Raw genomic sequence first — 24700 nt, forward strand, 5'->3', positions numbered from 1 at the left:
CAATGGAAGCAAGGCTGTGTGAAGGGGGAAGAAAACTTGTTATCTGACTTTGTAAAGGACTGTCATTAAGTTGAATGTTAAGGTATGGGGAAAAGAAGCAACGTGCAGGATATCGTGATTGAAAGATGGTGGCACTAAACGATGTCATGGCAACCTCGTGCTGAGCAAAGTGCACCATTTGCGTGTGTGTTTGTGAGGTGGAGAATTTGGGAACGAGATTTAACTATACACATAGAATTTGGAAGTCTGAGTATCTGGAAATACTGACTGCAATGATTAAGCTATCTGGTTTTCTCTGACAGAAGCACTGGACCCTACTTCAGGAATCCAAACTTCTCTCGCAACTTACAACTTCTACTTTCCGATCTCAAAGGGCCATCAAAGAATGAATGAATACAGGTTTTTATTCACTTAATACATATTTATTAAGCACCTACTATGCTCCAAGCACTGTGTTGGGTACTGCAGACAGCCCAGAACAAGATGAAATCCTGCCTCATGAAGTTCACTTCTCAATGGGGCTTGTACCAACTGTGTGAGCCACCCTGGTGCCCACAGTCCTACCGTATGCAGCAAACCTCTCAAATTAACTACCTTAAAAAAGAAAACCTGTTTTTCTTCATACAAACAAGAAAATTTATTTTCCATGAAGTCCATAAGAAAAAGATACTATGGAAATAATTTGAAGGGATTCTGGGGAAAATAACAAGTCTGAAAAATTCTGGATTGTTCTGTTAATGAAAGACAACATAAGGCTCTAATATGTTTCTCTGTAATAAGGAAAAAGTGACACAAATGTACAACCATACAGTAGCCCTAAAATTACTAGTATTCCTATCACTGGAGATGTGCTATATTTTATTGAGATATAATATTTCTTATGGACATAAAGAGAGTGGATTAAGCAAAGGACTCAAAGCTACGGTTCTATTTTACCAGACTGTTGACATACCTCAAATACAGCAACTCCACTAGCAGTATTTATGGACACATAAAATACTCCATAATAGATGTAATCTTTCTCATTTCATGAAAGAAAATCCTACCATGGTCCATATGAAGCATGTTGTCTCACCACCTGTGGAAAAATTCTAATTCCTACTCCTCTTGGTCTATCTTCCCCCAAGATTGTATTTATTTTTCAAATACATGAAACGCCACCAAAATCTCAGTGATGTCACCATGAAAGAGTAAATGCAGTAAAAGAATATCATCAAATGATTCAATGATTTTTTTAAAGAGAGGTGACTTCATAGCCATCAGCTAGAACTCAAAGAGTTCTGGTGGCTCTTTATCATCAAAATGATTATATTGCATCAGAAACCCACACAACAGCAGCTTTTATAAATAACTGCCAGATAGAAGTATCACTCACTGAAGCTGGGTCTGTCCATTCTTTGTGACAATAAAGAAATTGCATGGCAAACAGCAGCGATCTGTGAAGACCGGCAAATCATGCTTGCCTAAGCCATCCCTCTAGATTACACTGTTTGCCTTCGTTGGTCAGCAGGTTAGTGAAATGTCTTCTCTTTGAAAGGCAGGACATCATGAAGATGTGTACCCATCTTTTGCTTGCAGTTATGTAACGGTGGAGACTTTTAGATCCATATAAGGATCCATTCATTAGATTCGTGCAAACATCTGAAGAGAGATAGTGGCAACACTCAAGTTTCCAGAATGCTGTTCTGTCCAACAATTCTAGTCTGAAGACACGCACCCCAGTGATCAAATCTGAATCCACGTGTGCCATTCTCTTGCTCACGGAAACATAATCTTTGTCTGCATTGCTAAGCTCAATAGTAACCTGTCCTGTTTTTTAAATTTTTTTTTAAATTTTATTTTTGAGAGAGAGAAGAGACAGAGCGTGAGTAGGAGAGGGACAGAGAGAGAGAGAGGGAGACACAGAATCCAAAGCAGGCTTCAGGCTCTGAGCTGTCAGCACAGAGCCCCACATGGGGCTCAAACCCACGACCCGTGAGATCATGACCTGAGCTGAAGTCGGGGGTTTAACTGACTGAGCCATAGTAACCTGTGCTTAAACAGCAACCCAACAGTAACCTGTTCTTAAACTTCCTTTGTCTGTCACCTATTGGCCACATTGATAAAGGTCCTCTGTGGTCCACTTCAGCTGACCAGTCCCCAGCTAGTCTGCTCCTTCAAATTACTGGACACAGCCAAAAGGGTTCTCTGAGCAAGTCCCAACAGAAAAAGAAAGAAAACACTGCATCTTATTTTTCTCCCTTATTGAAACTTCCTTTCTGTCCGACTGGTTCCCGATAACTAAACACAGATCATGAAAACTAAAAGATTAATCCTATTTTCTGATGAGATAGTCTCAACGTAGTATATCATCTAACAGAATATGAGAAAACAAAAACAAAAACAAACAAACAAAAACAACCCAAAAAGCATCATCTGTGATTTAGAGTTGGAAGATGATGACAATGTAAAATTTTAGGAAAACAGCCAGAAGAAATTTTGTTCCTGATGTCATTCTTCATTATCCCAGAACATCCACTATGCTAACCTAGTCCCAAATACACGGTGGAAGTGACCAGCATCTAAAATTAAATTTTAATTAATGAATTAAAGTGAAATGAAACCCCAACTTCAAAACCACAGAAGAGACAGAACGCAGTCTTGCGAGCAGGCAGGATGGCATGGGGGTGTAGCTCCTGTTTTTTTTCTGATTTAAATCAGGAAGCTCTGTATCTATAAACCTGCACTGGTTTTAGAGCCCGGGCCCAACATCAGGGCTGTTGATCACGTGAGCCGCAAAGCAAAAGGATAACAAAACCAGGCAACGGTTAAGTCACGTTTTGTATGTGCCAAGCACTGGCCAAGCTCTGCCAAGCTCTGTTCTGAGCACTGGTCACAAAGTAGCTGGAATGAACAGTGTGAGGTAGGTCATTTCGTTGTCCGTGTAAATGAGGAATCCAAGGCCTAGCACCTTGAGAAAACCGGGGCTTCTCAAACTTTAATGCGCACCATTTGCCTGAGGACCCTTTTTAAAAACACACAGTTGGTGATTCAGCAGGTCTGGGATGGAGCCTTCCTGACAGAGTCCTGAGTGACGATGCTATTGCTGGTCTACAGACCAGAATGAGAGTGGCAGGAAGTTAACTGTCGAAGGTCACGGAAGCGGTAAGAAGCAGGGCTGGGAGGTGGCTCGGTCAGCCTGGCTCATCGCCACTAAACGTAGCATCTGTGCCACAGACGTTTCACACGCAGGGGTGCTGTGGCCCATGGATTGGAACAAATAAATGCCTGTCACCTTTTCCTATGGCACTTGCCAGCAACAACCAATATTTATTAAGGGCCTACCATGTAACAGGCACTGTGGGAAACAGAACATAAAAACTATTCCCTGGCCTGACGGATATTTATTTAATCCACTAGACAAACAATTAACCATTTGATTCCCTTCTAATTACAATTCCATTGGTTGAACATTTTGATTAGTTTAATTATCATACACAGAGAAAATAGAGCATTAACTTCCAAAGAATCAGAGTACAATAACACACTTCTAACACCAAAGGTAGTCAATTTAATTCCATCTCTGGGGACTGAGGAAGAAATTTTTAGATATTACAGGGCTTCAGCGGTATCATTTGGGTAATAAATTATAGCTCAATTAGACTTAGAATGTGTAGGAGTTTGGGGGGCCCCTGGGTGGCTCAGTCAGTGAAGCGTCCAACTTCAGCTCAGGTCATGACCTCACCATTTGTGAGTTCAAGCCCCATGTCGGGCTCTGTGCTGACAGCTCAGAGCCTGGAGCCTGCTTTGGCTTCTGTGTCTCCCTCTCTCTCTTCCCCTCCTTGGCTCGCCCCCTGTCTCTGTCTCTCTCTCTCCCTCTCAAAAATAAATAAACACACAAAAAATTTTTTTTTTAAAAAAGAAGGTGTAGGAGTTTGGGCCTGATTCTGTGGAATTACCTAGAAAAAATTTAAAAAACAAAGTTCTCATAGTTTTGTTTTGTTTTCACTTATAATGAGTGTTTCAATTTCTGTTATAAAATGGACATTTTGCTAATTCCTATTTTCATTACTAGGTAGAACAAAGGTTCTTGAATTACGTGTAAATCTCTTGGAAGCTACCGTTCATACAGAATAACACCTTCAACAAAACATCCACAGAATTTCCATTAGTCTTCATTTATTCAGAACAAATTCAGAAAGTTTTAAGAGTTTATTATAGGCAGCCAATTCCCACCACTTAATTTGTAATTTTTCTCTTTATCTTCCTTGTAACAAATCAAGAAAATGGAATCCAGCAGCCTGCCCGCATTTTTGGCACAGTCTGCATTAATTAGAGCACTTCAACGATTCCCAAGACGGACCTCACCGGCTATAAATATCCTGCCTCGGCTCCCACTCTCCTGTCAAGTGCAAATCTTCCCGTCTTGGCACATGCCCAGGGTCCTCCGGAGGACCTCAGAGCTCAAAGAGCAAAAAATGTAAATGCTTTACTTTGTGGGCATTAGACCCATAGGAGACAGATGACCGCACTACCCACGGTGGGGCCTTTAGAGCGCGCAGTCACGTCAGCCCCATTTAGTCCAGGGCACGACTTCTCCCTTTCCTTTTTAATCCAAATATTCCCTTGCAGAGGTGACATCAGAAGAATCGATACCTCTGAGGTCCCTGGCGAGCACCCCTGTCATCTCCCACCACGACCCCCTGGAGTTCATTTTTAATTGCTTGTGTTTTACAACCATCGCAAAGGACAAAACACTTCTAACAGAGTCATGTGTTAGGCTACACCAGAAGCACGGGGTGGAAAGGCCAGCCTTGGTTTCTCTCCTTTCTTCCTGCAGGGAGCCCACTCCCCACTCAGCCGGTGAGTCATGGATGGCGTGAATTGCTCACTCATGCGGCTCTGGGCTTTCCCTCTCAGATTCTCTGTCACACAGAGGACACACGGGTGCTCCATCCAGCTCTACCTGACTACCCAACTCTTCTCCATTTCCAAGTACTTAGGAAAGAAAATGCAAGACGTGGGGAGACCTTCTTAAACTCCAGAAGATAGGAGGGATGTGACAAAAAGGTTATCATGGCCATTTGGGTCACTGAAGGTTTTGGCGTCCAGAGCTCTCCACAACAGGAGCTCACTCCCCATCCCCCAACCACCTTTCCAACGTCATCAGTCCTCCGAACCTGTTGTAGGTCATGGTCACCAGCCATGGTCATCACTGGCAGGACACTCCACAAGCTCGTCCCCCTCTGAGTGTGACCAGCCCCTCACCACCTCCTCCAAAGCCCCCATCCTCTGCCAGCCACAGACAAGTCCTTCCGGACTCTCAGAGCCCATCCTCCAAAGCACCATACTGCTTTGATTTGCCTTTTTTGTTCAGAACTCACTCCACTTAAATTGTATACATACATCTTCTAAACTGTGAGCTACTTGAGGGTCTGGTTCTTCTCATTAACCCCTGTATCTCCTGTTGCTGGTTTATTATACATACGAAGTTCTCCAAAGTTCTGACACATGCTACAACATGGATGGGCCCTGGAGACATCATGCTAAGTGAAGTGAGCCAGTCACAAAAAGACGACCACTGTATGGCTTCACTCATACAAGGTGTCTAGAGTAGTCAAATTCATGAGAAATAGAAAGTAGAAGGCTGGCTGCCAGAGGCTGTGGGGAGGAGGGATTAGGGAGTTATTTCGAGGGTATGTAGGGTTTCAGTTCCGCAATATGGGAAAGTTCTGGAGATGGGTTACACAACAGTGTGACTGAGCTGCACACTTAGGAATGACTAAGATGGCTCCTGTGTTCTTTACCATATGAGAGTAATAAAAAGTACTCAGAAGGTGAGCTGATGACAAATGCAGGAACTGGCTGCTCTGTATGGAGGGCTCAGTTATCCCTGGCCACCCCTTTACCAAGTTGTGACTGCTTCCGGGTAACAAGTATTTCCAGTGCTCTGCTAACCCCATGGCACATTGCACCCTGCTCTCCACACGCAATTAACCATTTTACCCACCAGGCGTGATAAATGGGTTCAAGAGTTGTAAGGGCTACATTTTATACGTTGAATAATACTTCATGGCCATATGACAATGTACGTACCACCAGCCATGTTCCAGCCAATGGAAGTACGAAGTGTATGAGACTTACTCGCTTTTGATGAGCACGCTTTCAAAGTGGTGAACAAAACCATGACGAGTAAACACACTACAGTAGATATAAAGCACAATCAACAGGAAGCAACAACTCATTCTGCTTTTGGAACAGTGTTCAGACTTCTTGGAAAGGAATATAGGACGATCCTCCCCACACGCACCTCAAAAACCCACCCAAAATATGTCATGCTGGCAAAATTCCCGCTACTGTGCAGTATCATTTTCCATGTTTTCACTTATAATATTGAGAGAGCATGTTATAGCAAAAATGTCTATGTTGGAGAAAAAAATAAGTTCTTGGCAAAATCGTAATGTATTTTTTATAATTTTACAGGATAGCAACCTTAAGTTGCTCTCATATGACTGCCAAAATTGTGTTGTTTCCGGGAAGGTTTACACAAGAGACTCTCCTTAAAGCTGTTTGATGCACCAAGAAATCCACACTCTCGGGCTTAAAGTCATTAGCATGTCTTATGCGTATTTTCAAGTACTTGAGATTTGATTTTGGATCAAATGAGAATTAAATCTGAAGTTTATCACTCTATTTCATTAGTAGGCCTCCATGACTGATTTGTATTTGGCAGATGTTAACTAACTTATAATCCTGTAAATAATGTTCGTCTTACACTACATTCAACCACTGGCTAAAAAAAAAATGCTGATAAGAACATATTCTCTGATAATCATGATATATCTACAGTGAGTATCCAGAGCTCAAGCCTTAAAAGCAATTACATTTATTTTTTAATAGACTCTATTACTTAGAGTAGTTTTAGATTGACAGTGAAACTGAGCAAAAAGTACAGAGTTCTCATAGACACCCCTCCCCAACACACACACACAACTTGTTCCACTACCAATACTCCACAGCAGAGTAGCCACATTTGTTTTAGTCGGGATCCTACACTGACACACCATTATCACTCCAAATCCACAGTTCAGTTCACTAGGGCTCCTTTTGGTGTTGTATAGTCTATGGGTTTTGACAAATGTATACGGACATACATCCACCATTATAGTATTATACAAAGTAGTTTCTATGTCCTAAAATATCCTGTGTTCTGAGTGTCCGTCCTTCCCTCTCCCCGATCCCTGGCAATCTGTATAGACACAGATCTTCACTGTATCTTTAGCTTTCCAGAATGTCATATAATTGCAATCACATAGTATGTAGGCTTCTCAGATGGGCTTCTTTTACCTGGTACCATGCACTTAAATTTCCTCCCTGTCTTTTCACGGCTTGATAGCTCATTTCTTTTTAGCCCTGAATATTATTATTTCTGGATGGACCACGTTTCATCTGTTCACCTTTGGAAGGATCATGGTTGCTTCCATGTTTGGGCAATTATAAATAAAGCTGCTATAAAAGTCTGCATGCAGTTCATTGCATAGACATACATTTTCAATTCAGTTGGGTAAACAGCAAGTTTTAGCTATGTTGTATGGTAAGAGTGTGTTTAATTTTGTAAGAAACTGCCTTCAAAATGGCCATACCATTTCATTTCCACCGGTGATGAATGGCAGTCGGTGTTGCTCTGTTCCCTCATCAGAATTTGGTGTTCTCAAGAGTTTTGGATTTAGGCTATTCTAATGAGTGTGTAATGGTATGTCATCATTTCAAACTGTAATTTCCTAATGACATATGATATTGAATATCTTTTCTTATGCTTATTTGCCATCTATATAAATTCTTTGGTGAGGTGTCTGTTCACATCTTTTGCCTATTTTTTAATTGGTTTGTTCATTTTATTGCCGGGTTTTAAGAATTCTCTGTATATTTTGGATAACAGTCAATCAAATGTGACTTTTGCAAATATTTTCTCCCAATCTGTGGCTCGTCTTCTTACTCTCTTGACATTGTCTTTCACAGAGGAGAAATTATTCATTTTAACGAAGTTCAGCTTATCATTTATTTATTTCAAAGACCATGCCTTTGGTGCTATATCTAAAAAGTCATCACCATATTCAAGGTCATCTAGGTTTTCTCCCATGCTATAGTCCAAGGTTTTTATAGTTTTATGTTTTACATGTAGCTCTAAGATCCATTTTGAGTTAATTTTTGTGAAAAGCATAAGATCTGTATCTAGATTTTTTTCAAGACATGGGTGTCCAGTTATTCCAGCACCATTTGTTCAAAAGATTATCTGTTCTCCATCCTATCGCCTTTTCTCATTTCTTAGAGATCAGCTGACCATATTTATGTGGGATTGTGTCTAGGATTTCCATTTTATCCCATCGATCTATTTTTCTATTCTCCCACCAATACTATACTGTCTTGATTATTATAGCTTTATAGCATGTCATAACAAGGAGCAGCCTCAATCCTCTGTCTGTTCTTCTTCAATATTGTGTTGGCTATTCTGGCCTCTCCATATAACTTTAGGATCGGTTAATCAACATCCACAAAATAACTTGCTGGCATTTTGATTGGACTTGTGAAGATCAAGTTGGGAAGCTAACATCTTGGCGATACTGAATCTTCTTTTCCTTGACCATGAAATGTCTCTGTATTTTTTAGTTCTCTGATTTCCTTCAAAAGAGCTGTGTGATTTTCCTAATTATAGATGCTGTACATATTTTGTTAGGTTTATATCTAAGTGTTTCATTTTGAGGGATGCTAATGTAAATGTTACTGCATTTTAATTCCACTTGTTCATTGCTGGTCTGTAGGAAAGCAATTAACTTTTGCATATTAATTTTGTATCCTGCAACCTTGATATTAGTTCCAGGAAGTGTCTGTTTGTTTCTTTGTTTCTTTCTTTCAGATTTTCTACATAGACAATCATGTCATCTGTAAACAAAGACAGTTTTATGTCTTCTTCCCAACTGGTTGCCTTTTATTTCCTTTTCTTGTCTTATTTTATGGCTAGAACTTCCAGTATAATGTTGAAAGGATTGGTGAAGGCCATTTATACTTAAGGGTTTTTTTTCCATATTTGTCTATCTTTAATTTTTTTTCTATAAAATGTCTTTGAGTTATATTTCAAAAGTCATCTTTCATTTAGTAAGAAGATATATGCTTATTTTATAGTAAAATGTTCTTCATTACTAATGAAATGCTTTCTTAGTAAGCTGAGGCAAAAAGACTTGAAAGAATTGGATAAAATTAGCAAGTGTTTTATTTTTAAAAAGGGAAAAAAAGGAGGTGCGCCTGGGTAGCTCAGTCAGTTAAGCATCTGACTCTTGATTTTGGCTCAGGTCATGATCTTGTGCTTTGTGCGTTCTATCCTTGCATCAGGCTCCACACTGACAGTGTGAAGCCTGCTTTGGATTCTCTCTCTGCCACCCTCCTTCTCTCATTCTTTCTCTCTCTCCCTCTCTTTTTGTCAAAAAAAAAAAAAAAAAACGTTAAAAAAGAAAAAGAAAAAAACGGTACACCATGTGATATAAAAATTGAGTTTTAAAATTTGACAACTTGAAGGGCGTGGCGGTGGCTCAGTTGGTTGAGCATCCAATCTTGATTTTGGCTTAGGTCATGATCTTGTGGTTCGTGAGATCGAGCCAAGAGTTGGGCTTTGCACTGACAACATAGAGATTCTCCCTCTCTTCTTCTGCCCCTCCCCCACTCATGCTTTTCTCCCTCTCTCTCTCTCTCTCTCTCTCCCTCACTCTCTTATTCTCTCTCTAAATTTAGAAAAAAAAGTAAGAACAGTATCTCAGAAACATAGCAAAATTTTGATTACTTGACTATAATCAATTTAACATGATTCTTCAAAATGACTTATTGTCAGACTGTGTCTACTGTTAATAATCAAAAATGTCTAGAGCAAATGCAGAAACTCATTCTTTCTTCCTGATATCTATATTTTGAGGAGTATAGGCTACCGGATACTTCAAACACAAGCTCTGGAGTAAGACAATCCTTGGTAAAATCTTGCCTTGTCTGAATCCATTCTTCAAATAGTCTGATGCTATTAGCTCTCTATAATGAGGATAATAATATTGCCTACCTGGTGGGGCTTCTAAAGAATTAAACAAGACATTCATGGGGAAAAAATGCTTAGTACAGTGCCAGGTTCACAGCAAGCACTCAGAGATGTTGACCATTATTATTACCACTACTTCCTGATGTTACTGGAATTAGCATATTTATAGGATTCACAAGCAGCCAATTCAAAAGGCAGCTGACTTAGCCAATTCCCTAAATCAGATCTCACTCTACTGCATGGCTCAGAACTCTTCCAGCGGCTCCCTTCTCATCAGGGTGAAACTTAAGATCTACCACCCTGTATGCAACTTGCCCCCATCTTGACCCCCTTATGACTTCCCTTCTTCTTTTTGTTACACTCCTTCTGCCCCTGTCTTGGTGGCTTCCTTGCATTCCAAGCCTTGGATCCATACCTGGCTCTCCTTCTGCCTGAGCATCCCTCTGTGGATGCTCTCCTGAAATGTCACTTCATCAGAAAGGCCTTCTTAGTACCTTATACAAGAGAGCACCCTTTCTAACACCCTCTACTCCCTTTACTCTGGTAAATTTTTCTCCAGAGGACATATAATTACTAGTTATTTGTTTCTTTGTGTATTACCTGCTCCCCAAGTAGAATGAGATCCAACCAGGTAGGCGTTTCTTCTGATTCTATTTCCTACTACATCCTTCCACCTAGAACTATGCCTGGCACAAGGTGGAGATTCACTGAGTTTTTGCTATGTAGTAAATTAACTGTAAATTAATGACAAATATTAGAGAATATTGTAATTTTTTCTCTAGGCCCAACAGCTTCATATTATCTGATTGTCAGAAGGTGATGAATGGCTCCTCATTAAGGAAAAAAAGATGTTACATGAGAACTTAGTTCATGCATGGGTACCTTGGAGCTCAGAAGTAGCTTACTCAATGTTCTTAATCAAATGTTTACAAATTAATGTATTTTATACATTCACAATATTTGAAGCAATATAATTTCTTATTTAGGGTATTGTTACTCAGGAAACAGAAGTGAGCAGTGGGGCCGGCTGAGGGTAACGGGGCTGAGAGGCTGTTCACTGAGCAAGTTGAACATGAATGCCAGAGGACTTTGATCTCAGCTAAAGGACAGCATTCCAGTTGCTGAACTTTCAGCAAGTGGACCTTTTGAAAGCCATACTCTTCTTCAAAAAGGTCTTCCTTGTGTGAAAAATGAACTTTTGCCTAGTCATCCTCTTGAATTATCAGACAAAAAAATTCCAGCTCAACCAAGATAAAATGAATTTTTCCACACTGAGAAAAATCCAGGGTCTGTTTGCTCCACTCAAATTACAAGTGGGATTCAAGGCAGTGCATCAGGTTCAGCGTCTTCCATTTCCTCCAAGCTCAAACCTTTCACGGGGTATTTTGAGGGGTCATGATGAGACTCTTGGATTTGAGGATATTCCTAATGACCCGTCACAAAGTGAACTAATGGGAGAACCACCCTTGATGGTGGAATATAAACTGGGTTTGCTGTAATCTGTTGTGATGATGTTCATGAAAATAGAGGGGCTGCATCTTGTTTACAGTCCTCTTTTTACTATAATTTGATGTACACCACATTAAAAGTACTGACACATGAGAATTCTTGCCAAAATAGTGTCTGCGATCATTTGAAATTATTTGGGTCTTTGGTCTATTGCCATGTGACAATTGAAAGCACTAAAGGGAGATGGTTTTAAAACTCCCAATTTGGTGCCTGGGTGGCTCAGTCAGTTAAGCGGCCAACTTCGGCTCAGGTCATGATCTCACAGTTCGTGAGTTTGAGCCCCCCATCGGGCTCTGTGATGACAGCTTGGAGCCTGGGGCCTGCTTCGGATTCTGTCTCTCCCTCTCTCACTGCCCCTCCCCTGCTCATGTTCTGTCTCTCTCTGTCTCTCAAAATAAATAAACATTTTACAAAATTTAAAAAAAAACTCCCAATTTATATGAAAACAGTATATGTCTCTAAAAGACTGTTGCTAATGAGTATTTTAAAACTGTGTACACGTCTACAATGCAACCTATTCTCTGGGTATTCTATAAATTTAGTTTTGAAACCATTATCAGCATTTGAGTCTGCAACCTTCATAGTCATGTCTTTCAGAATAAACTTCTGTAACTGATTTTAGGGGCAACACTTCAAATTAAGTACAAAGCAAAGTGTTTACATTTTACCTTGTTTCAGTATAGCTCATTAATATTCACAAGAATAATATTGGCTATATTGGTGCTATTTTAGAATTATAGCTATTCTTTGATTCTTTGAGGTTGAAAGTATATGTTCAAAGGTTTTGATTTTGGTGTTGTCTTTAAAGTGAAAATTTAAGGAAAGCAACCAGGATATGTTGATTAAAAAAAAAAAGGATATTGCTACTCAAAGCATGGCTGCTGGAGCCACACTTTGAGCAGGAACCGGAGTGCAGAGAAATGCAGATTCTCAGCCTTGATGCCACACTGACTGGGCTGGCGCAGCCCTCACGGGACTCTGCTGAGTGCTATGTCTTGAGAACCACTCCTCTAAGGGACACTTGGATGATCCATTTGAGTTCCTTGAGTCCCACTTATAAACCACAATATAACATGTCCTAGATTCTAAGTACAGATCATATGATTGCTTTGGTTATTAATGTAGAACATGACATTGTCTCTCATATTAATCTGTTATCTTTTGCCATCTTTAAATACCTAAAAAACACCTTCCAGGGTTTCCAGAAGTTCAGATTTGTTTCAGCTACTTGTGTGGCTACCGCCCAGCTAGTCACCCTTTAAAACCCTCCTGAGTTCAGCCAGCACCTAAATTCTTCCTTCTCTGATTTGAACACCCTAGAAACAAGAACAAAGTTGGTTTATTTCTCTTAAATTTCTTTCTTTGAGGTAGAGTTTTTCAAACACGTTGTAACAAGGGATTTTCTTTTCCCAAAATGAAACGTGCTATAGATGGGTTATATGTGAAACTGATAAATAAGAGACTGTGCTTGGCTGCCATGGGTTGGCTTGGTTTGTCCACTGTCTTCCCCCGACCTGCCTCCTTCCTCCCACCTAGTTGAGGCCACTAGGCAGGACCCACAGTTGTAAAGTTGGAAAACCTCTGCTATCAGGCATAGTTTCTCCAAGTGTGGTCAGCCCAGGTTTCTGGGCCTTTCTCCCACCCACCTGAATTAGAATTAGTTCTAGAATAGCAGGGAATGAGCATCCACAGGTGACTCTTCTGCACACTGGAGTGAATCATTATTCTAGAAACTCTACACTGTCTTTTTTAGCAAAGAAAAATAATCATGTAAGTGCATGGTTTGCCCACAGTTGTTCCAAAGAATCCCAATCAAGAGACTAAATTCATATGAATACTGAAATTACCAAGGTATTTTAAAAAGTGTTGTCAAATAATTAAATAAAGCATTAATTCTAAAAGTTAAATATACAGAAATTATGATGTATGCCTTACTACATTGACAATTTTAAATAATTTAGTAAACATTTGTCATCAGTCTTCTAGGAGATGTTGGGGGAAACTATAATGAACTAGATGGACGTCCCGTCTTCAATGAGAAGGAGTATATGCTGAGAACCTGTATATAATTGAAAGCAGTAGAAGGTATAAGACTTCTGAAAAGGAGATGAATCTTCCCAGGTCTGAAGATGAAGGGATGACTTTTTGTAGTTCAATTTTAACACAGAGTTAAGTCTTAAAGTTGACCTGGGACAACCCATCTCTCCTTTCCCTATCCTTTCCAGATTCTACAAAACTAGCACATGCCCCTCACGCACAGCATGCAGGGTTCCAGCAGAGCTCATTCCTGGTCTGGGGCCGGGGCAGGGGGAGGGGAGAATCCCATAAGGATGCCACCCCTGCCATTTACCTGGTGCATCCACAAGTGGTACATTGGCCAGTCCCCAGCCCTGCAAAATGCACACAGGTAACAGGCCACCAGTCAGTGGGCTAATGAGAACAAGAGGATCAGAGAGAAGTCAGATGTAACCGATGGAAGTTGATGTGGGAAGTCTAACTAAACAGTCTCGTCATGGAGCATACAATAATCGGAAGGCTCCAACTATGGTGGTGTTGGCGTTTTCAATATTGCATACATTAATAAAAGCTTATTTAATCTCTTATTTGGGTTGAAAGAATTACACATTTCAATTAAAAATATGAAGTGGATGTTAAACATTTTGTAGAATTTTCTGAGAGCCTACTGGTATCTAAATCCCTATGGTAAAAGAATATTTTCTTAGCTAAAAGGATTATGGTCTAGAAAGACATAAATTGAAGGTGACAATAATGCCAAATTTATTCATCATTAAATAAAACTGAAGAAGACTAAAAGCAATTTTATAATAAGAAGAAACCGTAAGATTTGCTTTAGTCTTTAGGTACATACCACTGATGAGATGGTATAGTCAGATACATTAAACTGATCGAAATGTGTGAATAAGTACAAAGGGTAATTATTCTACTAATATTATTAATGTTCAGATGATAAATATAAAGGTTTGATCTTGCTCTAAAGAACATGATCTTTTTAATTTTTGAAAAAAAATTATTTTTGAAAATCATACTAAATAACCAGTTCATTTTTTTGCTAACATAATGAATCCAATTTGTTGACCCATAAATAAATATTTCAAAGGTATATAAATATATAGTTTAATTATATTTAATGTATATTTTAACTCTCAAATATATCCTGCTTGGGCAAAGTACATTATTTGGTTACCCTACTAAACAATAGATGTAAATGTTTTGGACCGTATGTTTTGAAATTTTGTATCAACTGTATCTTACTGAACATTATTTGCAATTTACAACCCATTATAAGAATACAGCATTAATTATTTATCCATCCTCCTATTTAAAGACAGCTATGTCATTTCTTTTTTTTTTGTTTTTATTTTTTTATTTTATTTTATTTTTTTTTTGAGAAAGAGAGAGCATACACCTGTGGCTCATGCATGAGCAGGGGAGGGGCAGAGAGAGAGAGGGAAGAATCCCAAGCAGGCTCTGCACTCAGATAACGACCTGAGCCAGAACCAAGAGTCGGACGTTTCACCGACTGAGCCAACCGGATGCCCCAGCTATGTCATTTCTCTTTATTCACAAACTTCAGGGGTCCCATGATGGTCACCTACATGGGTGTCTCCTCACTACTCTGAGTTCTAGAAAATGCATATCTGGAAATCCATTAATGACTGTGAAGCTGTACATTGCTCTGTATGATGGCTGAATCAATTAACATCCTTATCATCATGTACCAAAGCACTTTCTGCCCTAAATCCTAACCAATACTTGGTATCGTCAAACTTTTAAATATTGGCCCATCAGGTAGGCTGCAGCGATACAATATTGTTGGAATATTAATTTCTCTGATCATTAATGAGATCTTGAATGTATTTCCATGTTAATTGATCACTGTTTTCTCCTAAATGTCATTTTATCTACTACTTCGGTTCCTCCTGTTTTTGTACCCATCAAACTAATCAATATTATTTTTTATATCAATGTTTATTTAGACTGATCCATATTTACCCTTGTATTTTCTGAGCATCGTATCTTATATCTCTTTTGGTCACCCTGGGTTCAAACCACCCCTCCTTGTTGTGAATAACATTCTTTCAGACTGAGTACAAATACTCTCAGTGTTTGTCTGAAAGCGTCTTTATTTGCTTCTCACTTTTAAGCAATAATTTTGTAAGGTATTTTAGGTTTAGAATTCTAAGTTAACAAGTATATCCTCCTCAGTCATTTGATATTACTCCACTGTCATTTTTCTTCCATTATTTCTGCCAGGATCGATTCAAATTATTACTGCATTGCAAGTAATCTATTTTCTTCATTTGATTTTAAGATCTCTTTTTCCTTGCTCTTTTACTATCTTTACTTTAAATTTTTTTAAATGTTTATTTATTTTTGAAAGAGAGACAGAGACAGAGTGTGAGCAGGAGAGGGGCAGACAGAGAGACACAGAATCTGAAGCAGGCTCCAGGCTCTGAGCTGTCAGCACAGAGCCCAACGCAGGGCACGAACCTATGGATGTGAGATCATTACCTGAGCCAGTCAGATGCTTAACCGACTGAGACACCAGGTGCCCCTAGTCTTTTACCTTCTTTGTAAAGTGAATTTATTTTTGTTTATCTTGATTAAGACCAACTGAGTGGAGGTTTTTTTTGTCTGTTTGTTTGTTTTTGCTTTGTTTTGTTTTATCATGCTTGGGACCGTGTACTCTTGAATCAGGATTCTCAGTCATTCTCTTATTAAACTGTCTCTCTTCCATTCTGTATTCTCCTATAATGAAATTTCTATCAGAAATATGTTTAGCCATCTCGTTCTAAACCCCTAGTCTCTGAAAAGCATTGTTTTACCTTTGAATCTATACCACATTATGGAAAATTCCCTCATATCTATCTTGCAGTTCACAAATTTTCTCTTTGGCATTGACTAACTTGCTGTTTTAACCCATCCACTGAGGATTTTTTTTTTAATTCCAGTAGCTAAAATTATGTTTTATTTAATAGCTATATTTTTCTATTATGTTTGTTTTCTGATTTAGGTTTCTATTTTTTGTATGCTTTAATTAACATAACATGTATGTGTTTTGTGTTCTGTTTCAAATTGTTGTTTTATTTTCTCAAGTTTTAGGGGAAACCAATCATATATACCATACAGTATATGCTTACTTCCAGTCAAGACAGATTATTCCACTGTTTGACTTGTAATGTTTGATGATGTGTCTCCCTTTAACAGGGCGTGTTTCCCTCGGACATGGATGCCATATGCCCTTCTCCGGAATGCTTTTATGTGTGCTCTGCTTGAAACATCACGCACACCATAAATCTGAGTCTGATACTTATATTAACTTCCCATTCTGGATCACACAGGAACTGCAAAGGTTTAGATGTATCTCAGTTTCCTCCACATATATATATTTTTTCATTCTGCTAAGTGCTCAGTGTATGTAAAGGACAGCCTTCCTCCCCTGAACAACCTCCTGAAGGCCACCAGGGTATCAGCTCATGCACCTAAATTCTGGGTTTCTCCATTCCTCTATACAAAGATAACTGCTATGTCTACTTTTTCACTTGTCCTCGGAAATGTCTTCTTTTTATAATCTCATCTATGATTTTTTAAACTTTGTTAAATTTTACTTAGTGAAATTAGCAGGAGACATTTCATATTATTTTAGGCCTCCACCTTGCTAGTTCCTGAACTCTCTGACACTGTGAAATCCACAACGGCCTCGAACTGCCTATGTCCTCACTCATTGTACGTGAGAGAGAAATGTACATATACCTTATAAAATCAGTTATCGTTTTGTGTTTCCTGTCACACATAGTCAAAAATAATCCTGATATACCTTTGACTATTTAGATTGGAAAACAGAGGACTAAGGGAGACACGTTAATATTGTCAAAATAACAAAGGAATTGCCATCCTTGCTAAATAAAAGCACTTTTGAAATGGGTTGCTACGTAGACAGAAGGAACACCCTTTCACACAAAGGGTGTTATTGACCTTGTAATGGGTTGCCTTGGCACCTGCAAATGACTAGAATTGCCTCTATACTTCTCTTTCTGCTTTTTAAAATTTCTCTACATCATCAGAAACATAATAAACCAAAATGTATTTTAGGAAAATAAGAAATAGAAAAGGGAGGCAAACGTTGAGAAGGACCTTCATCACATATTCTGACCCAAGCACAATACATCACATTTCCACCCCACTCCTACTTTCTCAAAATAAATAAAAACAAAGTAAAATGCTATTATCATGGTCCTGACGTCTCCTCCATCCCTCATCTTCATTCTCAACCTGAAAACCCTGTTTTATTGCATTTATTAAATGTATTCATCTCAAATTTTATGGCCAAGTACCGTCCTCCCAGCGATGTCTCCCTCCAGTAATCTAGAACTTACCATGAACCAACTATGCACATGTTGAGGCCCTTCTCTGTGGAGACCTGCTACACAAAGTGCTCTACTAGCCACAGACTGAGTCTGTACAATTACCTGGCCTTCCAGCTGGCAGGGTCTCCTCACGGTCATTATTCAGGATCACAGCCAGACCCACCGAGTGCGCAGGGAGGACCGAGCTGCTGAGGTCCACACGGGTCAAGCTCTCGGGCTCTCTCCTCGAGCCCTCCAGGGAGTTTTGTGGGCCGTCGCCTCCTTCCCTTTCTGGGCCTTTTCTCCAGGGTCTCAGCACAACATGAACGATGCTCTGCTGGTCCAGGTCACAGCTCTATGTGGGAGCAAGGCAGAAACAGACCAGAACATGCAAGCTTTAAAATGCCAAGTAAGGTTCACCTTGTCCTCCGTCCCAGAGTACGCGAAAGACTCTAAAATCTGTTTAGGTCCAAGGCTGCACGAAATGACGGAACTTAAGAAAACAGCCATGTGTGACTGATCACGTTAGATACACTTCTCCTGTCATCAGAGCGACAGAACTCACGCGTGTGTGTGTTACACACACAACACTGTACTGGGGCCACAAACCGAAATGTGGGGATAAAGGGAACAGGGCGATAGAAAACTAGGGTAATATCCAAAGCGATATGAAATGTAGCAGGACAAAAAGGAACCGCACTGCATACAGCAGCACAGTGAAAAGCAGTATTCTTTTAAAGAAGTGATGTGTCCTCCCAACTATCAGATATAAATACTTGCATTTGTCTCCATTCACAAAAGCTCAGAGAGTTGGTTATTGTCAATTACAGGGCATCTTTCTCTACAATTTAAAATTACTGTGTTTATGGTAGACTCCACACGCACCCCCATGTCACCGGCAAACACATAAGCACGGTGATGGGGAAGCAGGGGAACGGCAGACCCAGGCCACCCCAGCAGTCATCCACTGTTCCTGCCAATTTCACAATTACCATCAGTGACCATTTGCAAAAATGTTCTGCGTCAATATATTGATGTGTATGAACAGGAGACTTGAAAATTTAGTAGAATTAAAGTTAGAAGTCAACTAATTTACTAGGACAAAAACTAGACTACCTGAGATCAAAGCCAGGTCTCAGAATACCTAATGGAGGGGGCACCTGGGTGGCTCAGTGGGTTAAGGGTCTGATTTTTTATTTCGGCTCAGGTCATGATCTCATGGTTCCTGAGTTTAAGCCCTGCATCTGGCTCTGCATTGACAGTGCAGAGCCTGCTTGGGATTCTCTGTCTCCCTCTCTGTATGTCCCTACCCTGTGCACTCACTCTCTTTCTCTCTCTCTCAAAATAAATAAATAAACTTAAAAAAAAATAGAATAGCTACTGGATAGAAAGTCACTCATCTGTCTGCAGAGAAGACCCCCAAATTTCAATATCTACAAACTACCCACTGTCACTCTCTCATCATAGAAATCAATGTTCAAAGGACACCCATGCAAACACAGCGATACTAATAACAATCAGAACTGGCCCCCTGCCCCCCTCCAGTGTTCCACCATTGCACCAGCAAACGTTTAAGAGTGACACCCACCATGTGTCAGCATTTCCTGCAGCCACACAGTTGTGGACTCAGAAGGTCACCAGGTGACCACCCCAGGTCCTGAATCCCATTCCTACCTCTTCCCCATCCTGGGTTCTGAACCACTGCCATGGGGACACACTCACTCTCCCTGCCATCTGTCCTCACAGCTCTGTGTGTCAGGACTGCTCCTACTCAGCAGTGGTCACTGGGTCATCAATCTCTGCCCCCTTGGCCTGCCCCCACGTAACTACTCCATTTCTGTCAAAGCACCGCCCTCCCCCATGGTATCTAGCATCAAGCCCTCCCTGCCCCCCTTCAGCTCTGATTATCCTCCTGTGTCTTCTAATGGCTTCGGTAGAATCACCACCTTGAGCTCCTCCACCCTTCCCTTACATCCAGCAAGGACTTAGAAATACCCTTCAAATCTTCCGCTCCCTTACTTCCTAATTGTCATCTCCCCATTTTAGCCCTTCATCATCATAGGAGCTCTGCAATTGCTCCCTGACCTCCCATCTCTCCCTGTAATCCATTATGTGCAAGTTTCTGGGGTATGCTACATAATCTTTTAAGATGTCTCACTATCAACTGTTAAAAAGAATCTGACAGCTCATTACCATCTTCAGGTGTGTTTAGACTTTTCTCCTCTCTAGACCACCTGCCTTATGATTTTATCTCCTTTCCCTCTCCTTCACTGTATACATGATAGATTAGGTTTCTCATCAGAGCTATTCACTCTGATCTCTCCTCCTGTCCTTGAGTTGGGCTCAGTAGCATGATTGGCTTTGCCCAACATGATTGAACCAGGGCCTTGAAATGTATCTGCACCACTGCTGGGGCCAGCAATAGAGCACCCTTGGGTAGTTTCCACCCAAGTGCAGCAGTACCCACAGCTTGGGCACAGCCTTCCAGCTGGATGCAGGCTGGCCCTGCAGGCCCCCAGCTGACCTGAAGGAGATGTTTATCAATGCACGGCACTGAGATTTTGTGGTTGTTCATCAGGCAGTAATAGCTGACAGTATCTATTTTCCATTCTAATTGGACTAACAGACATTCTATCACTATTCATCATGGCCGCCGTGTTCAGCTAGAACTCTAGGAACTGTACATGGCCTTTAGCCTGGGTTATTTCAAATAAACCAACATCAAGAGCTGGAGTACACTTGAGTGGGCATGTGGGGCAGGAGCTTTGCCACAAGGAGAAACAGCAGAGAATCAGTATGCCAACATCCCCTGAGGCTTTTATCTCTAGTGTGTTCTTTTCAAGGAGGCTCAAGAATTCAGTCGGATAGAATTCCTCTGTCTAAGTTCAGGACTTATGTGATCCTCTCAGATAAAAGTAATGCCTTTCTTCCTCATCTCAATGCCAGAAATTTGCCTGCCATGCTCTTCTTATAGCAGTGGTCACAGCTTGGGCAGTATTTGTGTGTGTGTGTGTGTGTGTGTGTGTGTGTGTGTGCGCGCGCGCGCGCGCGCTTGTGTCTGTGATCTTCAGACTAAATTTAGAAATTCTTGAGAACAGCAACTGGGTCATGTTTATAGTTTTACTTACCAGAATGCTTCACACAGCACTTTGAACCTAGCAGATTTAGAAAGTATGTCTGTGAATGGAAAAGGTGAGGGACGGGCTAGGAAACAAAAATGAAAGAACAAATATAAATAGTCATAAGCTCAATACCTAAAGTGCTCCCTGGGGAACCAGAAGGCTATGGAAGAAAGAACGTGTAATTTAGAGCCAAATAGATGCAATTTATTAGCTGTATAATTTTTGGCAAATTGCTTTTCCTCCCTAAGCACTAGTTTCTACATATGTTGTTGGCAATAATATCACCAACTTTGAAGACTACTCTGAAGATTTGAGGAAACAGAAGGAGAACAGACCCAATGCACAGCAATAAGTCAATACAGAGTTGTTAGTATTGTATCACCATTTAGGAATTTTGAAAACTAAACAGGATTTGTCCCTTATCTTGTACATCCATAAAGCCTCCAAATCCTATTAGGCTGTGCCACTCACACAGTCCAACTTGGAAAATGGGCACAGAAGATAGAATAAGCAGATGCTATAGATGTGACCATCGCTCTGGCAGCATTCCAGCTTCCTGTGAACTGTGTGTGTGTGTGTGTGTGTGTGTGTGTGCACATATAGGTATATATATCACTATGTATATGCATATATATGTATATGTATATATATGCATATATATACATCTCACTATATGCTCAGATGCCATAAAACATATGAAGAACCTCAGTAAATTCTCAGAGTCTGCTAAAATTTGACAAATATGGAAGAAATCCAAATACTGAGATTTTCCTTTCAAATCCAGATTTTTCAAATGCTCAGGGTAGAGCTGGAAAGGGGATAGGAAGACCCCGAACAGATTTCAGTAGTTACAGTGATATGTATAGAACGTATTTCCCTCAGTCTCCATCCTTGGTTCTGAAACCAATAATTGCTTAATTCTTTGACTTGTTATAAAAACCAGTGTGGATCTCAGAAAGCAGTCCCTTTGCCAGATGGTGTAACTGCACCATCACACTGGTTCAGTTCAAAACCTCATTAATAACACATTCTAGGGATAAAGTTTAGTGATCTAGCCACTCTAAAGCCCAAAATAATATCTAGTTCTCGCAGTATACAAAAAATTCCTCAGCTTTAGGAGGTCGAGATTTTCAGTGGGAAGACAGCAGAGTTCTCCAGCATGGCTTTAAATTTCCTCAGGACAAAAACAATGTCTACTTTATCTCTGTTTCTCAATAAATAGAATATCGCCTCACAAACAGGAAACACATTTCATTTGTGTTTTGTTATAACTTATTAATTCAACAAGAAAGGTGACATAGGTTGTTTAGTGTTGATGAACAAAGTAGTTAATTTGTTCAACTGGGCTTGCTATTATGCTGTCAAATGGAGCTGTGGTCCCACCGGGGACTGAGACATCTATATCTTGGACATTCTCTACATGACCTTTGATTTGGAGATACCCCAGTATTAATAAAACACCTATGGGAATTGTTTGGCAACCAATGACCAACTCTCACCCAGTTGGCCGTTATTCAACAATATCCAAGGAGTTGGTGTATTTTTCCTTTTCCAAAAAGGAGTCGCTTTGCTGACATGCAGTTAGGATTCAAATATTTGGAAGTCTGGTGATCCCCTTAGAACACTGGAAGTAAGCAAAACTTGAAAAACCTGCTAATGATTTTCAAAATAGTCTTAACCTTTGAGACCATGTAAAGACAAGTATATTCGAACAAGAAAATTCCTGGGGAATGAAACGTTATTGGAATGTTTCCCAAACACTCAGAGAAGGGTTAGACAGACAATCTCTAAAATAAATAATTATGCGCTTCAAAAAGTCAAAAATGTCACACTATTAACAAAGTGCTTTCATCTGCTATAGCAATAACGATTATATTAATTAAAGTAAAATAAGTAAGTGCACGATATCTTTGAGGTCTAAATGGCCTCCAGACTGCATTGCAAGGTTTTTGATGCAGTAAGTTGTTTAGTGTTCCCAGAGTCCTCGGAGGGAGGTGCTGTTACCATCCCCAAGTATGTTTTGGGAAATCCAGATGTATGGCCGCACAAATAAAGCTCTTTATTTTACTGGTTGTTCGATTCGATCATACCTGACAGAAGATGAAAGGGAGCCTTCACGACAGGTTCAATGTCACCCAGCTCCTAAGTGTGAAGCCAAGGTAGAAACCCGGGCTGAGGATTCCCCCTTATCCTTCTCTGGCTCCCCTAAACTCCAGTGTGGCTGCTGAGAAGCGGGTGGTGTATGGGGCAGACAGAGCAGGACGAGAGCACAGGGGCCATCGTGAAGAAAGGGTTTGGAAGCTGTATGGACAAGCCTCAGATACAAAGGAATGACTGGGAGGAAAGCCAGACACCCAGAAGCCTTAGAAGACAGCCCCACTGGAACTGAGTCAAAGGAGGAAGCAAAAGAGAGTATGGGCGGATCTGATTAAAAACAAACAAGATTAACAAGGTAATGATGAAAGGACCAGTGCCAGTTACACAGGAGTCCGTCAAAGCGGGTAAAGAACTGGAGTGAAGGTCACCTGGCAACAGTCTATGCCCCAGAAGGCCAGTAGCAGCAGGCAACTCGGCGCTCCTTGGGGTCCCAAGCCCCCGAGAAGACAGCACTGACCACTCTGTATTGCACCTACTTTCCTATGTGTTTCTCTCCGTCACCAAGCAGTGCCGGCCTCAAGAAAAGACACTGCATCTCTCTAATGCTGAGCTGGCTACTACAGAGACCAGCCCCACCTGGGTTTGTTGAATGACTCGGTGACCTTGTGAAGCACGCGTCAAGTGTGGCAGCCACTTCGGAGGTGAGGAAACTTACGCATGGCTTGAGTGACTCACCCAAATTAGACACATAATTGGGAAATGAAGGAGCCAGCTCTGTAGGCCATGTTTTCTGGCTGTAAACCCAGTGCTTTTGCAAATAGTCTGCTTGAACTATTCAAATATTCTGCTTCTCCACCTCTCTGAGGTCAGGAAATGGGCAGGCATGTTGGACACAACGTCCTGCAGGTTTATTTGTACAGGCATACTGACCAATCCACACTCGTGGGCATACTGACCAATCCCCACTCGTGGGCATACTGACCAATCCACGCTCGTGGGCATACTGACCAATCCACGCTCGTGGGCATACTGACCAATCCACGCTCGTGGGCACACTGACCAATCCACACTGGTCGGCACACTGACCAATCCACACTCATGGGCATACTGACCAATCCACACTAGTCGGCATACTGACCAATCCACACTGGTGGGCACACTGACCAATCCACACTCATGGGCATACTGACCAATCCACGCTCATGGGCATACTGACCAATCCACAATGGTCGGCATACTGACCAATCCACACTCATGGGCATACTGACCAATCCACACCAGTCGGCATACTGACCAATCCACACTTGTGGGCATACTCTACCAATTAGTCATGTTAGCTTCTCTCTAGTCTTCTAAGCTCTATTTTCATCCTACAAAAATGCCTAAATGATTTCAACAGGAAGGCTGTCCTATTGTGTACCAACTTTACATTTTAAAGGCTGAAAAATCTCTGATTTTCATCTGCATTTTTAACCACACACATTTTTTTCCTTCAGAAAAGCAATAATATGGTCAGCCAAGAATTATCAGATAAAAGATTTCCTAATTTA

General features: G+C 40.6%; 1 protein-coding gene and 1 pseudogene across 2 annotated transcripts in view; one reads left to right on the plus strand and one right to left on the minus strand.

Annotated features, from left to right (window-relative positions):
- Window positions 1-24700, minus strand: part of PRKN (parkin RBR E3 ubiquitin protein ligase) — a 1338651-nt gene that overhangs the window by 891899 nt on the left and 422052 nt on the right. For both annotated transcript variants that reach the window (XM_078447547.2, XM_078447546.2), the window contains exon 3: window positions 18055-18286. In XM_078447547.2, the coding sequence (XP_078303673.2) occupies window positions 18055-18286 (232 nt within the window). The remainder of the gene's footprint in view (window positions 1-18054; window positions 18287-24700) is intronic.
- On the plus strand, window positions 11127-11970 carry LOC132666384 (proteasome maturation protein pseudogene; annotated as a pseudogene).

Source organism: Panthera onca, chromosome B2 (genome assembly GCF_046562875.1).
Source record: "Panthera onca isolate mPanOnc1 chromosome B2, mPanOnc1 haplotype 2, whole genome shotgun sequence".
Taxonomy (NCBI): Eukaryota; Metazoa; Chordata; class Mammalia; order Carnivora; family Felidae; genus Panthera; species Panthera onca.